Genomic DNA, 17336 nt, shown 5'->3' on the forward strand with positions numbered 1-17336 from the left:
CGTGGAACAACGGACCAACTCTTCACTCTCGCAAGGATCCTGGAGGGGGCCTGGGAGTACGCCCATCCGGTCTACATGTGTTTTGTGGATCTGGAGAAGGCGTATGACCGGGTCCCCCGGGTGATACTGTGGGAGGTGCTGCGGGAGTATGGGGTGAGGGGGTCACTTTTGAGGGCCATCCAATCCCTGTACGCCCAAAGCGAGAGTTGTGTCCGGATACTCGGCAGTAAGTCGGACTCGTTTCCAGTGAATGTTGGCCTCCGCCAGGGCTGCGCTTTGTCACCAAACCTGTTCGTGATTTTCATGGATAGGATATCGAGGCGTAGTCGTGGAGGAGAGGGGTTGCAGTTCGGTGACCTGAGGATCTCATCGCTGCTCTTTGCAGATGATGTGGTCCTTATGGCATCATCGGTCTGTGACCTTCAACAGTCACTGGATCGGTTCACAGCCGAGTGTAAAGCGGTTGGGATGAGGATCAGCACCTCCAAATCTGAGGCCATGGCTCTCAGCAGGAAACCGGTGGATTGCCTACTCCGGGTAGGGAATGAGCCATTACCCCAAGTGAAGGAGTTCAAGTACCTCGGGGTCTTGTTTGCGAGTGAGGGGACAATGGAGCGAGAGATTGGCCGGAGAATCGGAGCAGCAGGGGGCGGTATTACAGTCACTTTACGCCACCGTTGTGACGAAAAGAGAGCTGAGCCAGAAGGCAAAGCTCTCAATCTACCGGTCGATCTTCGTTCCTACCCTCACCTATGGTCATGAAGGCTGGGTCATGACCGAAAGAACGAGATCACGGGTACAAGCGGCCGAAATGGGTTTTCTCAGACGGGTGGCTGGCGTCTCCCTTAGAGATAGGGTGAGAAGCTCAGCCATCCGTGAGAGACTCGGAGTAGAGCCGCTGCTCCTTTACGTTGAAAGGAGCCAGTTGAGGTGGTTCGGGCATCTAGTAAGGATGCCACCTGGGCGCCTCCCTAGGGAGGTGTTCCAGGCACGTCCAGCTGGGAGGAGACCCCGGGGAAGACCCAGGACTCGGTGGAGAGATTATATCTCCTCTCTGGCCTGGGAACGCCTCAGGATCCCCCAGTCGGAGCTGGAGGATGTGGCCCGGACAAGGGAAGATTGGGGTTCCTTACTGGAGCTGCTGCCCCCGCGACCCGATCCCGGATAAGCGGTAGACGATGGATGGATGGATGGATAACTGCATTTCATGCCCCCAACAATTGTATACATACTTTTTTAACAAGTATTTTAAGTAGGTCATCAGGATAAGAGGTAACTCGTTTTGTTACAATCACCCACTTTTAGCATTCAAGTATTATATTTAAGGACACCACCTCAGAGCTGCTAAGAGCTCTATCTGTGTTTTTCAAACTTTTCTAAGTAACCTCAATATTGGCCATGGCCCTGAGCGAGACTACCCACATCATTAAAAATAAACTCATGACATGGGAAGAGCTGTGAAGGAAAGAGTGATTATGTCGGAAAACGATCAACATCTGTCTGCAGTGACTTTATCACTGAACCCTAAAAAACAGTTTCCTTTGTGTTTTTAGCCTTGTTTCCACTTCAGGAATATTTATGACTTGCCATGAGGAGAGCTCAGCCTTGTTACCTTACAGTCAGGTATTGTACAACTGTTCTGAATAGCTCCTAAATATATCCCTGCAAAAATGTCCCATGAGTCATTGCCCGTGACCTAGATATGAAGGTGAGGAAATGTGGACCAAATGATGAAGACTTTAGATTTCAAAACCATGAAGAAATGACAGATAATAAAACAAAGTTAGGTTGTGAAAACTTTATTAGCTACTTCCAAAGGCAGATGTAGAGGATTACTTTGTTGGCAACTTACATGTAAACATTTGGTTTTGACGATGTGATAAAAGTAGTCTATTCATACTAAAAGCACAAAGAGTTATGAACCAGAGCAGGTCTAGCAAGAAAATCTACTCACATTTTGTGCTCTTCATTTCCAACATAGTACATCATTTAAACTTAATAAAACACACTTGTGGTTCACATTTTGGTTATGGAAGGACAGCAATGAAGAATCATACCAACCACAAACCATAGACAACATGACAATGTGTAACATCTGGTTGGAAATTATCTCAAACTAACACTGAAAGCTGGTTATGATGCTTAAAAGTGTAATTTGACATAATACAAATTTGACAACTGCCCCAATAATACGAGCATATTTTACAATCGGCTCAATAAAAGTTCAACCTGCTAAATGTGTACATCATTGTGTTTATTGTAGAGGCTCTGCAGCTGTGTTAGTCATTTGCATGTGGCGGCTTCATGGAGGTCCAGTGGAAAATTACCCATTCACTAATGTTGGTTATAGGAAATCTATCATAAGGGGACATGCATTTATTGGCCAACAAACTAAAAATGAGATAAAAGTTCAATTTAGTTTCTGTGTCCCGGGCAGGGATAGGTCTGGGAATTTCTTTACTCAAGCACAAAGACTCGTAGCTAGCCAGTAGCATTATTAGGCCAATCAACATTAAAGGACCTCCAATATGGCCGTTAGAGAGCTTGCTTAGGAAGCCCACTATATCATGCGCCATGTGCACTTTGGGATGGTGTCTTATAATGCCTCCACCGCAAGTATCTTGTTCACTGTGTTCGGGAGTTAGTGGATGTCAACAAATCAGCTATCTTGAGTTAATACAGCACGACACAGTAAATGTAAGACACACAAGAAAAAACCCAAGTGTATCATATTTTATGAAATCTCAACACGTGCCCAGGTCAGGGTCGTCACTCAGTTCAGAGGTCGTGTCAAGAAAACGACAACCTTCTAAAAGCTTAACCTCCTCCTCTTCTTCAGATGAGATTGGTCACAGCGGATTCATCGTAGAATAAAAACAAATTTCTCACACAGACCAGAGCTATTGTTGTGATCAGATCCTCCCCAACTCTTTAAGTTAAAAGTGCACATGTTCCAAACTGGGAAGTTTTCAGGGGTGACACAACTTTAGGGCTCAGATTGGATAGACTCAATCGGTACTACAGCACTTTCTTTCCAGCAAAACATACGTTGTCACTTATTTCAATAAAGGGTTTTCAGAAGTTTTTGAATAAAGCTGCCTGGCCTATTTTCATTATCTTTTAATCAAACCATTTATACCTAAAAACAAATCAGGTTTCATGACAGGTTTTAGAAAATCAAAGTGTTAAGCGAAATCCTCCCGCAACACTCTGGAATGTGTCATCTGGCCATACAGCTGACACACAGTACAACTAATAAAAACTATAAACATAACACTGTCTGTCAATCATATCTGCAGTGGAATACACCGGCCTATGATTGAAGGCCAATATCGACAAAACCATATTTTTATGAAAGAATGGTGCAAAAGGGGAACTCAAATGATAAGTGATAAAAGCAGAGTAGATGAAGGTAAGTGAATTGATAACATTGCACTAGATTTTTACTTGTTAATGACCTGAATGATTTGATGAACACATGATTTATCTCATTAACCTCATGTTTGGGCTCTTTGGGTTACGCCGCTCTTATTGAGTAAATAGCCGACCATACCAGAATATGAGGGTCAAGTGTAGGGTTCTGCCTTGGCTGAAAGGTTAAGAAGCCAGCCATGAAACTGTGTTGGATCTCATGGAAGATTTGTGGACTTCTGGAATGCTTATGACCATGTCCCCCAGTCAGAAAAAAGGCTTAAGAGCAAATTCACAACCATCTTCTAATAGAAATGTATCAATTGAAATGTCCGTTCATCAACTTTGTTTTTATTTTTTTGAGATGTGCACCACAAGATGCTGACCAACAGCCATTATTGCCTCATATTAACATCATATTTTTGAAGTACTTGTACAACAAATGTGTTTACTGGTTGAAAAATGTATAATTCAAGTGAAACATAGCACATGATACATTGGATTTGGGTTTATGCGATTCTGTAGGGTGTAAATGTGTGCACCTGTTGGCCTGGTTTGAGCAGGAGGAAGGCACGGCTGTAAATCCTTGATACCAAAATTGCATTGCACCATATCGTCCATAGGCTCCTTTTACTTTGGTACAGTCCACAGCCAGTTGCCAGAGTATAAGAAGACGTGTGCGCTTGACTAAAGTTCTGCTGCACTGGTGCAGATTTTCCACTATCCAACGTGTTCTTTCACAAAAATAGGACCTTAGATATCGGTCTAACTCTGCATGAGAGCGTTGCTTCCGTTGTCTACTGCATGATAACGTCAGGTTCGATGTTAAAGAGCAGGTCATCATTGTCCCTCCTGACCTCCAGCAGTAGTGCCGTCTCCTCCTGCAGCGCCCCCTGCAGGTCGGCCGTGGCCATCAGCGGCTTCCCATTCAGCTTCACAATGATGTCACCATCTTTAATACCACCTCTGGAGACAAAGAAGAACAGAGACTGTTATAAGTAAAGCCTTCAATTTTACTTCAGAAATGAGTAACAAACTATAAATTGCTTTTGTTTGAGGAATGAATGATTAAGTAAACCTACTTCTCTGCAGGTGAGTGAGGAACGACCTCATGGACATAAATCCCACTGGTAACATTAGGGAAGTCTGGGTTCTGCTGTTTCAGCTCTTCAATTAAACTGTAACAAACCAAATATACAGTTTCTCAAAGAAAGTCTATTATCTAGGTAAACTTTATTTGCCAAGTAGGGAAATTCGGCACCAAAATCTCCAATATTTGTGAGATTCAACTCATTTAACTCAGAAACCAAGAGGTGTATACATATTAATACACACTGTTTATTTTTATTTAACCTTTATGTAACTAAGAAAGCCATTGTCTCTTTTTTAAGAGTGTCCTGACCAATATAAAGACAAATAACAAAATATATGCCCCACAAATAAAAGTTAATAAAACTTTGAATACATTCATATAAAATATTTCCTTATAGGAGCAACCTAAATGGCATCATAACACACAAGCCGCTGAATATGGAGCTTAAATGAGAGACTCATTTAGAACACATCTAAAATATATATATAAGAAGAAATATACTTAATAGAGTAGTTGGGTGGTCCAACAATAGCTTCTTCTTAGAATGTGTGAATAACATAACTTTCTAATCAGTACAATGTGAATAGAAGAGGACCCAACATAGATCCTTGTGGGACACCTTTGCTACTTTTAAGAGTTTGGGATTTGAGTGTTGCTGTGCTGTACCCTGCTCTGAGCTGGACACCTGTCTTTGTAGTATGTAAAGGAAAATAAATTATTATTAAGATGCCATCAGTCTATCCTTATCTCTTTTCTCTATTTGCCATATTTCTCACCCACACAATAATTATCATCAGCTCAGACTTACGCTGGTGTGATGGTGAGCATCCTGATTCCAATGAACCGCTTCTTTACTGACCTCACATCTGAAAAGAGACTCCAGTTAGTTTCTGTATATTCAGCAGGATACTCAGACGTTTAATCGTAGCACGGTGACATCCCTATCGGACTCACCTTTGCTATGCTTGTCGAGTGAATCATTGAGGAAGCGAGTGATCCTGTCGGAGGGAATGGCAAATGAGATTCCTGCTGCAACCTTCAAGGTGTTGATGCCGATCACCTCCCCATCCTCAAATACAGAGACACAGCAATACACATCAAATATGACTATTGTAATTTTGTCTTCTTCAAGGCAAATACTAGGTAGTACATGTGCTCTGTTCGTGCCGGCGCAAAGCCAGCACTCGGACAAATGGTTGTGCACGTTTAACAACCAGACCAAATAAGTATTTTACAGAAATCAAGCGTTGAGGTAGGAAACCAAAAGCTTACCAAATTGACAAGAGGTCCTCCTGAATTCCCATACTGTGAAGAAAAACACATAATACAGTGTATCAAACTGCAAAAACACCCTAGAAATATGACATTTTTACAACCTACTGCACAGCTGAACCATAACTTTGACTCAGAACACATGTTTTCCGCCTCGCTTTATTCTCACGTTGATAATAGCGTCCGTCTGGATGTAGTCCATGTCCGAGTCCCTGAGGCCCAGCTCCTTGCCGTCTCTCTGGGCGGTGCTGACGATACCGGTGGTGACGGTGTTCTGGAGGGCGAAGGGGCTGCCGATTGCAACCACAAACTCCCCGGGCCTCAGGTCTGCACTGTGGCCCAGAAACAATATGGCCAGTTTCGTCTGGGAAGAGGCAAGAAATATAGACAAAGGGTAAGATAGCGTTGTAGTAGGATATGGGTTTTTTTTGTTGAAACTCTTTACAAGCAAGGAAGCTTGAAAGTCTAAATTCACAATCAAGTCCTATTTTGCAGTCAATGTTTTTTTCAAAATTACTTACATTTATTGAGTGTAACATTTTTGATCATGTTGCAGGCTGCTGTGTAGCTTTTCTGGCTAGACTCAGTCAATCTGGCTACGACGATGAATGATGATGTCACTGTTTGATGGCTATAACCTAAGATATCCTCAACAGCATTCTAAACTTCTTCATGCACAGACACTGCAATGGTAAAGATAATCATTACAGATTATTGAGGTAATAACTTTTAACGTTCACCTCCATATGCTTTTGATAGCTGTGCTTTTGTTGGACTGTTCCCAGAGGAGCACTTCTCTATAACAATATTGGTGAACAGTAAAATGTGTATGCTAACTTATAGACATTAAGAGCATAAGTACAGAAATATGATCCTGAATTTTTCTTTTATTCTGCCCTGCATTCTTCCTAATACAACCTCTTCTACAGCTGTGTAACTGCTCCTCATCTGCTCATGAATCTACCATACAACCAAATTTAACCTTGTGCCAGAATATACATTTACATTTGGCACACTCAGGAAAGTAAAGTTCCAATGTGTGTTAAAAAAATACAACTGCAATATTGATGGCTTCAGCTTGTGACACACGGAAGCTTTAACTGCTATTTTAAAACATCAAAACCTTGTACAATCAGCAATTTCAACATGTCTGCAACATGACAAATTAAATAAAGTGTGGAAAACCATAAATCACAGCTTGATGATGAGAACAACTGTAAACCATACAAGCTAAAGTCAATAAAAGGACATTTGAAAAGTCTAAATTACCTAAAATATCACTATGCAGCTATATACTGTACTAATATATATATATATATATATATATATACAAAGAAATACAAATGATTTGATGAAAAGATGGGTGGAAGTGAAGGGGAAAGGGAGGGAAATAAATGGAGCTGAGTAGAAACACATGCTCAGCAAACAGATGGTGTGACGGAGGGAGAAGGAATGAGCAGAAAGGATTTCTTTAAGGTGGAGTGCTTCGGATTGTGTTTCTCTTCGTCTCACTCCTCCCTGTCTTGGTCCTGATCCAGCTCTCTCGGTTCTAACGCAGAGATGTCAACTGAGGTTCAACTGATATTGGTTTTTTGAAAGCAGATATTTTTGCACTGAATGACCCACCCATTGGTTTCTCCATCTCTACAAACACATCTTGTGTGGCCAAGTATTGTTCGAACCCACAGCCATATATTGGTTTTATTTGTGACATTCAAGTTCCCAAAGATGAAAATCAGATATGTTAAGTATGTGATGCGAGTTAAAATAAGTTAATGTTGACTTTGCATTCATTTTACATCATTTAGGGGTTAGATACTGGCCCAGTTCCTCAATAAATGCCCACGCAGTTCAGAAACTGTTGCTTAAACTGCAGCCATGATTCAAGCCTAGTCAGCATCCAAGGCATTCCATACGAAACATGGAATGATCGGACAAGTTGGACTTGGAGCACAAAATCTCTGAAAAAATGGTCAGGTCATGACTGCACCTCTGGCTTCCTGGAATGGAGCTTTACTTATTTAATATTTGACCAAAATCTTAATCTCTCCAAAGTATTATTATAGCCTAAAACCAACCACATGGTGCAGAGTGCAGACTTTGATTAAGAAGCTCAAATCAGGATTTCATTTACAAAAATATTATTGAGAAATTGGATAAATAGTTAACATGTGCATAAAATGCCTGGTTTATCAACTGTGGTTAGTATCAGCCCAGTAATCAGCAAACTACTACGACTACAGGTGGGAATTGACGTAAGAGCAGCACACTAAGAAAATACCCCTATAATCCCTGAGATGGTACGACTTGAGGATGTGCTGTACACTCAAACTGGAAGTATTTGGTGGCACCCCAGGGGAGGTTTAGCTGTGACCCGACCCTACATTATTAACACCAATGTGAACCTGGACACATGACACTCACAAGTTTAAGTCTGCTGACCTTGAAGAAATGCCAGAAGACACTCATTGCCCTGCTGGAGTTTTACTACAACAAGGTTTGCTAATGGAGGCCATGAGGTGGGTGGATTAAAGCTACCATTGTAAAACAGACACTGTTTTTTTTATTTCCAAAGTTTATTCTTAAGGCTTAACAAACATGTTGAAAGCATTCCCGATCTAAAAACAACAACCTTTTTAATGGGTTTGAACCTGCAATGTTTTCATTGGATATTTTTCTTCTACTCTTTTATTGATGCCTGTTACTGTAATTTTACCACCACCCGCTACAAAATATGTATCATCTACCTTGTGCTTTTGGTGTGCTTGTAGGTCCTTGTAATGATATTTGAAGAACTTGATACTAACTAGCCTTTTCATTAAAACCCTGCTCAACAGCACCACTAGTGGTCGACACACTCAGGGGGTTTCCTTAGGGTTAGCAAATGCTAGCAAACATTAGGTAGCAATATTGTAAAACAGCTAATACAGACTCAAACCAGAAAAACGGAAGCGGTATGCAACTGAATATTAAGTAAACCTCTGTTTTTGCAAATCTATGTTGTGCAGCCAAGCCTTGTTTAAAACGATAAAAGTTCATTCAAATTCTAGTTGAGATCCGAAAAATGGCTGATTTCTGGAGAAATTGTGCTCAAGATATCAAGAACTTTTCCATAAAATATAAAACCAGAACATAGCCCCAGAATGTGTCACTTTTTTTATACATCTGTGTGTTCTCTGGGATTTGACACATTAGTGTTTCCAGTTCTTTCCTTATTCTTTTTATTTAAAATGTACAACAAATATTTTTTGAATTATGTGGAGTTTGCACCAGTTTCTTCCAACAGTTCAACAATATAACACAAAGACAAATTGGCCACTCTAAAAAAAATGACCTGTAGGTGTGAATGGGAGCTCCAGCCCTAAGCTAACGGATCAATGCATGGATGGACCTACTGATACAGCCTAATGTCAAATGTGGTTCACATAACATGGGCCAATCAAGGGCAAAATTATTTGTTAATGAGAATTTTACTGTAGAATTTAGATTTTCCATCTTCACTTCAGTTGTAAACTAGATGTTGATCTCATTCACATGTGGTTAGGAGCCTGTAGCTGCATGCCGGGAGAAAAGATTAAACACATTTGGGCAATCTGGTCCTCCAGTACTGTGTGTGTTGACTTTCTGTTGCTAATTTCACATCTTCTTTGAATGAAGAAATGGAAATGGATTCAACCCATCTCTGGAATGTGTATCAAACGATGCACAAGACATCTAGAATACAATTTCATCTCCCGATGCAGCCATAAAAAACGTGGCATCTTGAGTTAAAGTTATTTCGCTCCGTGTAAACACATCCCTTGAAATAACATTCAAAGAGAGGGAAACCAAGCATAAAAAAAGCAAACATTGACTCTGATGCATAGCCCCACTTTGCTTTAAGTACTGTTTAAGCGAAAGGTTCTGTGTCGCTGACTTGTTTATTGTCATGTGACTAGAATAGACTGGCTCAAACTGGCAGCAACAAAATTTCATTCTGTTCTTGCTTGTTGAGAAAATCACATAAAGCTGTGCACTCACCTGTGTATTGATTTTGATGGTAGCAATGTCTGACTTTTTGTCAATGTCTTTGATGTTGGCTTCATATACATCCCCATTTTGCATCTGGACCTTCAAGAAAGAATGGAGCAAAATGAACATCCCAAATGAAACCTGTTAAAAGCATAGGTCAGGATTTGGTTTAATCCATTTTTAAGAAGTTAGCTTTGTAACAGGTACGATATATCCGATACTTATTCATTTTCTGCAACTAGTGTCAGAGCTTGATGCACAGTCTAAATAACCCAACTAACTCGTTTGACCAGATATCATTTTTAAAGGTTGCTGCTAATAACTTGAATTTGCGAATAGCCATTATTTGGTGTCAATGTTGAACTTTTTACATTTGTCCATACATTGGCATTTAACATCAAATTCTTAATTCAACAATATAACATATAACATATATTGACATATGTTAACAATGATTGATTAAATTGACAAACTTGCAGCAACTTAAATCCGATACTTAAAGCGCTTATTTGCTTTCTTTCTGAGAGTGAGAAGAGAAGATCCATACTAATCTTTTGTGTCCATTAAGTACGTAACTGCGTGTTAGCCTAGTTTAGCATAAAGACTGGAAGCAGAGGAAAACAGCTGGCCTGACTAAGTCCAAAGTAAAAGGATACACCAACACCTCTATGAGTATTAAAGGTAAAGCATAAATTATTAAAACAGTTTTTCAGTACCTTGAGGTGCTGTTGACCGGACACTGGTGTAGTGCTGGAGACCACATGGGCGTTGGTAATAATCAATCCGTTTTCTGACATCACAAACCCAGATCCACTCGACAGAGGAATGTTCCGACCGAAGAGAGGATGCCTGGAGTGTGATAAAAACGTCACTAATATCAGCTGGACTTGCTTAATGAGAGCAAGTGTTGATCATTTTGTTAGTCCCATTATCTGAAGTTTAAGACTTTGGTCAACAAATAGAGCTCATATCATATCATATCCCCCCCCCCCACCCACACACACACAGTCAGTACCTGAGGAAGAGTTCAATGTGGACGACAGCAGGAGCGATTTTCTCCACCACGTCGGCTATGAAGTTGAACTTGTAACGAGGACTGGCAGTATGTGGAGGACCTATACTGACAAGAAGAATTATGTATTTTAATAATCAGTCAACACTTTGATTTTGGAATAATACAAATAAAACTGACATGAGCCAGAAGAAAGCATGTTAATAATCGAACCAGGAAGGTAAGGCATGGATGACTTTCTCACGGTTATACATTGAAAGGATGTGTTTTGTGATATAACTATAAAACATAAACATGAGTCAGAATGGAATCCTAAATTCTTGCACACCAGTATTACATGGATAGATAAGAGAATGTTAAACAGTTTTGACAATTTGAGTAGGAAGATTAGCAAAGATTAATATCTCAGTTTTGTTAAATGCAGAAAGTTTTGGTCCATCCAATCTGGTGAAGTAGTTAGGATTAAAAAAAATGCACAACAGGGTATCATCTGCATAAGATTGGTGGGAAATACTGTGCTGGCCAATGATGTGACCTCAGGGTTATACAAAATGTAAATATAAAACAGCATAGGATCAAGGATAGACCCTTGAGGCGCCCCAAAAGTACTAGATGGACAATGGAGGAATAGTTGCAAATTTTTGATTGTACGTGGTACGTAAAGAGCTGCTTAGAAACCATTTTGATACTGTTGATAACAGTAGGCAGATTTGGACCAATACTAATAACCGCTGTTTGCAATGTGCATTGGCAGTATTCACCCAACAGGATACACACTAGTCAGCTAAATGTGACAGTTTTTGTCACTTTTGTTACTTTAGTTCCTCCATACCTCTGATGGTGGTAAATCCTTTTTCTCTGACCGCTCTGATTTAATTCCTAAAATATGCAGACAAATCTGCATCAGGACATTGCAAACTAATCCTCTCCGTCCCACTACCCAACATTAACAAACCAACCTGATGGCACAAACCTGGCAGCCTTGATGGAAATACAAGTTTAATTTGCCAGGAAAATGTCATAACCTCCTAAACTGTTCTACCAGTAATAATGACATGCATATCGTCTCTTCAGCTGCTGAACCGAGTCGGCCTTCGAGGAAATTGTGATTAGAGAATTTAGACTGAAAAGAAATTCTCAAATGACAGGCAGAATCCAACCAAAGGCTGATACCAGTGGGTTTAAGTCTTGACATTACTAGTCGTTAGAAATTCACAATTCTTGTTACATAGCCTTTAATATAAAAGGATTCAATCACCATTTAAATTTGCCAGATGTTTTTCTGCCCTGTGGTGACCAAACCTTAATCTTTAACTGTGTTTTTCCAGTTGTATTTTAATTATATGGGGCCACTGACACAGGTCCATGTCTTTGAATATGAAAAGTCAAAAGGTTTTTCCATTAACAAGGTACAATGAGAAAATATTGCTGGTAGAAAGTTAAAATAAATGACAATGAAGATTGTTCCCCAGAGAAACACACAGACCTAATGGAGGTTGTTCAAAACATATGGAAGCTTTCATGACCTGCATAGAGCTGGAATCACGTACAACATTGAGAGACTTTGAGAGTTGATTCAGCAAGGCATTAAAGCTTGACCAAGACTTTCTTAGTAAAACTAAATAACAAATTTCTCTTTGGTAATTAAGAGCAATTTTCTTCAACCTCTACTACTTATCTCAAAGGGCATAATAAATTATTTACCACAAGTGATTTGGGAGTTGGGACTTGCAGGTCATTCATCGATATTTTTAGTGTACCACGCCCGTAAGAATGTAATGCTCCAGTGACAGTGTGTCCGCGCGCGCGCGTGTGTGTGTGTGTATAGGAGTGCCAGCCACATACCCTTTAAACCCAGACAAAATAAATGGTTTGTGATCAAAAGGGAAATGTAAATAGAGTCTGCCACAACTCTGGGCTGCAGGGACTTCCTGTTTCCTCAGTTGATATCTCCCATTGGGATACATGTATATAAGTGTGTGTGAGTGAGTGTGTGTGTGTGCGTTTCAGTTTTTTGTAACCTCCTGAGTGGAGATTTCTGTGATGATTGTAGCAGTCAGTAGAGCAGAAATCTGTTTCAGTCATCAGTACTGAACAGTCTGTCTGCCTGTCCAACACAACATATCCCAACAGCCACATGGCCTGACATGTGCTACGAGTTGTCCTTAAAGGATGACGCCAAATGTTTTGCTGTGACCCCTGACCATTCCGTTGGCATCAGGGCAAGGTTTTCAACAAACAGTATAACATAACTAATAGGAAGAGTGCTGTAATTTACTGGGAACATGCATGCGCACCCACAGAATGAAGCCTTGCTATTTTGGACACTCCATGACCTTTTGTTAAGCCGTGCCAACATAGAGTGGTGCAGGAATGAGTCCTAAAACCAGGAAGTGAGTTAGCATCTTAGCTCTTCCGGTTTCCTCGTCTCAAAGTCAATGGATTTTTAGAATTCATTTTTGGTTAGATGCCTGAATTAAGCTCTGTGGTTAACACAATCTTAAGAGATTTTTTAACGTTTATGTCAGTAAACACCCCCCTCCTGAATTTCTGAAGCTTCTATGTGTTTTAAAACGGCGGTTGCTAACTAGTGGCTAAATGAAACTACTAAAAGCTTAGTGGTGGTGACTTGAAGTCATGTGACCGTGGTGTAGTTCGTTTATATGCTATAACGTTAGCTTTTTACTTCTGGCAATTGCATTTACGCATCAAAACTCATAAAAGTGGTGTGAATATGTGAAAATGATCCTGCTGAATGCAACGTGTAAGTATCGTAAAATGTTTGTTTGCCACAGAGCTTATTTTTCTGCAATCATCCAACGGAAAAATCCCATTGGCTTTTTTTCGATGGAATCGGTGCTAACATCCGGATCGGCCTTTAACATACTAAAGCTCATAAAAGTATAAAGTAACAGAACTCTCTGCAAGTGGATTTCCACAGTGTACAGAAATAAACTGAACTCAATGGAGGAAATCAAGCTAAAAATTGATGGTCTACCTTTGTTTGGAACAGTGTGGTAATGTGTTTGGCTGCACATCCTCCAAGCAGCAGTCATGCTCTACTTTTACAAGTTTAGTATATGGAAAGTTCAGACAGCACAGTGTCCTTAACAGTGTGTGTGTGTGTGTGTGAGAGAGAGAGAGAGAGAGAGAGAGAGAGAGAGAGAGAGATGGAGAGAATGTGGGACACATGAAGAGAGTAAAACAGCATGTAGTGAAGTAAGTATAATTATTTAATGGCCAGTGGCTTTTCCCCCAGTTTGGTTTTTAATGGAGACAGTAGTCTAGTAAATTGTTAGGAACTGCAGTTCCTGTAAATCAGTGTGACAGAGGAAATGAGAAACATGTACACAAGTGAGGACAGGAGGAGGATTGTAAAACAGCAGATGCTGGCATTGATCCAAAAGATACTGGCCTAGTGTGTGCTTGTATGTGTGTGTCTGCCACCATGGTCACTGTTTATTACCTCTGCCGAGGAAGTTATGTTTTTGGCCCGATTTGTCCGTCTGTTTGTCTGTCATCAGGATTACGGAAAAACTACTTGCCCGATTTTTATAAAACTTGGTGGAATGGTAAAGCATGGGCCAAGGACGAACCCATTACATGTTGGAGCAGATCCGAATAAAGGGGCAGATACACAAATCATGTTTCCCTTTTGTTAACATCGCTAGATAGAGCATCTGTGGTGCAATCATGTGTTGTCAGAGTTCTTTGTAGTGTCCATGTTGTTTACACGTTACGACTTAATGCTCATGAACACACCGAAGTCAAGAGAACAACTTCCCAACTCTGTAAATGGGGACCACTCGAGGAGCATGTGAATGCACCATCGACATTGGTTGAGGTCTGTGCTCTCCGAGGGATCATCCTAATTGATAGTGTATTTATACTTTACCGTTGCCAAGAATTTACTTAGCACAGAGTCATAGAGTCAGATGGCTCTTTTACATGACTGAAACGCAATGGGGCACAAAGGATAGAGAAGGTTCTCTACTACTGAACTTAAAGTATTGATAGAATTAACTAATACAAATATTTTGGAGCTGCAATCACACGCAGACTTCTTCCTGTTTGACAGGAAGCTAGGTGGCAGCAAACAGAGTGGAAATACAGCTCAACATAAACGTCTTGCGTCTTCTTTTTCTACCACTTTAGTTTAGAACTCATCATCTGGGAACCATGAGCATCTGTGCAAAACTTTTGCGCCAATCCATGGTTCCATAGATTAGATATTTCACAGGATTTCAAAGTCCCCTGGGGACAATGAATGTATGTTCAAAAGTTTTTGGCAATCCATCTAATAGTTTTTAAGATATTTCACTCCGATCCAAATGATTTTATTCACCAACTGACTAACATTGCCATCCCTTAAACCACACTGTCTGGTGCCTAAAAATCTATTAACTGGAGTTAGAAACCTCTGGAATGTTCAGTCTGCTGTCAGTCTAACTCTGTTTATGGAGGAAGCCCCCCCTTTACAAGAAAGAAACTGTCTGACCACACACCGGCTGAGATAGAATCTCCTCACATCCTTTCATGAAGCAGCTCCACTCTCTTACAGAAACGTTGTTTACAGAGCAAGGCTTGCACATGAACTCTGTGTTTGGGTCGAGGAATTATGTAGGGCAGTCTGCAGGACAGAATAACAACCTTTTACAGTAGATGTGGTTAATTTTCACTGTCTGCTCTGTTCCAAATAACTGCTTCTGGTATGCTTTAACAGGCTGTTAAACCTGCACCTGCCCTCTAACCAGTGTTTACTGGTGCTGTGAAGCATTACTGTGGTGACCAATAATCTGGCTCTTATTAATGTGGAGACAGTTGAGAAAAGCTACAGGGCACTTTGTTCAGGTAGGACCAGACTCTCCTGATGAGACAACGTGATATTGTCAGACACATTTCTACTATAGTAACCAAACTGGTGGACGTAGTCACCGTGACCTCACCCATTGGTTTGTTGACTACAGTTTTGAAGCTCCAAGTTTGGCATTTTGGACGTCGCCATCTTATTTTTTGGCTGTTGCCATCTTGTTTTTTTCGGAACCACAAGTGACATGAGAGGATGGAGGTAAGTACATTTAAGTAAGTAAAAAAAATGTAGGTGACCAAAACGTTACAATTAACTGTATTGAAGAAGAATTTAAATTCACGATTAAGAATATAAACTCACTTGGAACTAATCAAGTGAAAAGTCGGGTCATTTTCTCATAGACTTCTATACAATCGGATTTATTTTTGCAACCAGTGGAGTCGCCCCCTGCTGGATATTAGAGAGAATGCAAGTTTAAGGCAATTCCGCATTGGCTTTCATTTTCAGATCCGGAAGTTTGCGCTTGTTAGTAACACCAGATATTGACCCATATTGGAGTTTTTAAACAGACACATAACATAAACATGTTTTACGGGGAGCCATTTAAATTCTTCTTAAAAATGTGTAAGTGCTCTCTAGTGGACAACCTAAGTAATGGAGACACTGTTTCTAAATGACCTCACAGAGATGTAACATTTCTGTTCTGACATTCAGTCTAATTTATCAGCTGACATACTCTGGGGGTTCTGTATTCAAATGCCTCGTCTATAGGCACTAACTTTAACTTTTAGCATTACCTAAAATAATATAAAAATAACATTTAATTCGTTTTGGAAATGGTTTACTAAATGCATGAGCTTCACTGCGTAAATCGTACCTATGCTGGACTCACACGGTCCTTTTTGATTCTGGGTGATGGCTGGCTGTCCCTGCTGCAGAGCCTTCCAGCTGGTCGCCTTCAGCTGGCACAAGTTGCCGTACGTCTTCCCGTCGCTGCCGCACACTTCGTTTCTGAACTTGCACCGACAGAAGCCCTTGGAGAGACGCTTGCCCGTCGGGTGTTTGCATTCCAGTCCGTCTCCGCATGGCAGGTCTTCCTTGCGGCCGCACGCCTCTCCCTCTGCCTGGGCGCACACCAGGCAGCAGTTGCAGCGGTCCGGCACGTAGCCGCTGGGGCAGCTGGGGCTCGGACAGGTACTCACATCGCACCGAGTTGGACACTTGGCTTTTGGCTCTGCCCCGGCAGACTCCTTGAGGTACAGCAGCACAACGGTGTACAGGAGGATTTGCATTTCAATGGAGGATTTTAAGCGGATAGAAACTAAGAGAGGCGAAGAGAAGTTTACGCGAAGATCACATTCCCTGGCTCATCACTTTCTGCAGACTTTACAGATGGAAAGCCACAAAAGACAGAAGGACAAATGACTCCTTAATATTGCAAAAATACATCAGAATAAAACAAAGAAAAAAAGATTGGAAATTGGACAGTGCAGCTTTGTATCTCGTGTAGCCCCGCGTAATTTGTGCGTCCAGAGGCGACAACGAAGAAGCTGCAGGTTGAGAGTATCCAGTGGAGTGTTACTGGGTGTTTTCTGTCTTTCCTTTATACAGGCAGAGTGCACATCCACTCTGTTTGCAGGGTGGGTGCCTCTAGCAATGAAGCCGGCCGGAGAGAAGGAGGAGACGTGGGGAGTAGCTGCGCTCCTGGAGGCGTGGCGTAGGAGCTC

General features: G+C 41.0%; 1 protein-coding gene across 1 annotated transcript; it reads right to left on the reverse strand.

The window, feature by feature from the left end:
• Positions 1 to 1811: 1811 nt before the first annotated feature.
• Positions 1812 to 17098, reverse strand: htra3b (HtrA serine peptidase 3b). The gene is made up of 10 exons (XM_029455447.1): positions 16487 to 17098; positions 10803 to 10902; positions 10504 to 10636; positions 9797 to 9886; positions 5946 to 6140; positions 5777 to 5809; positions 5459 to 5573; positions 5313 to 5370; positions 4494 to 4589; positions 1812 to 4377 (listed from the first exon to the last, which is right to left on the reverse strand). The coding sequence occupies exons 1-10, from the start codon at positions 16899 to 16901 to the stop codon at positions 4209 to 4211; spliced, it is 1404 nt and encodes a 467-aa protein (XP_029311307.1). The 5' UTR covers positions 16902 to 17098; the 3' UTR covers positions 1812 to 4208.
• Positions 17099 to 17336: the final 238 nt, after the last annotated feature.

Source organism: Cottoperca gobio, chromosome 18 (assembly GCF_900634415.1).
Source record: "Cottoperca gobio chromosome 18, fCotGob3.1, whole genome shotgun sequence".
NCBI lineage: Eukaryota > Metazoa > Chordata > Actinopteri > Perciformes > Bovichtidae > Cottoperca > Cottoperca gobio.

Excerpts from the sequence above, each read along its gene's own strand:
- htra3b (XM_029455447.1), bottom strand. The coding sequence starts at position 16,901 with ATGCAAATCCTCCTGTACACCGTTGTGCTGCTGTACCTCAAGGAGTCT. Across the intron at positions 5,810-5,945 it reads AGACGGACGCTATTATCAAC|TATGGGAATTCAGGAGGACC; the intron begins GTGAGAATAAAG and ends TTTTCTTCACAG. Across the intron at positions 4,590-5,312 it reads ATGCTCACCATCACACCAGC|TTTAATTGAAGAGCTGAAAC; the intron begins GTAAGTCTGAGC and ends GGTTTGTTACAG.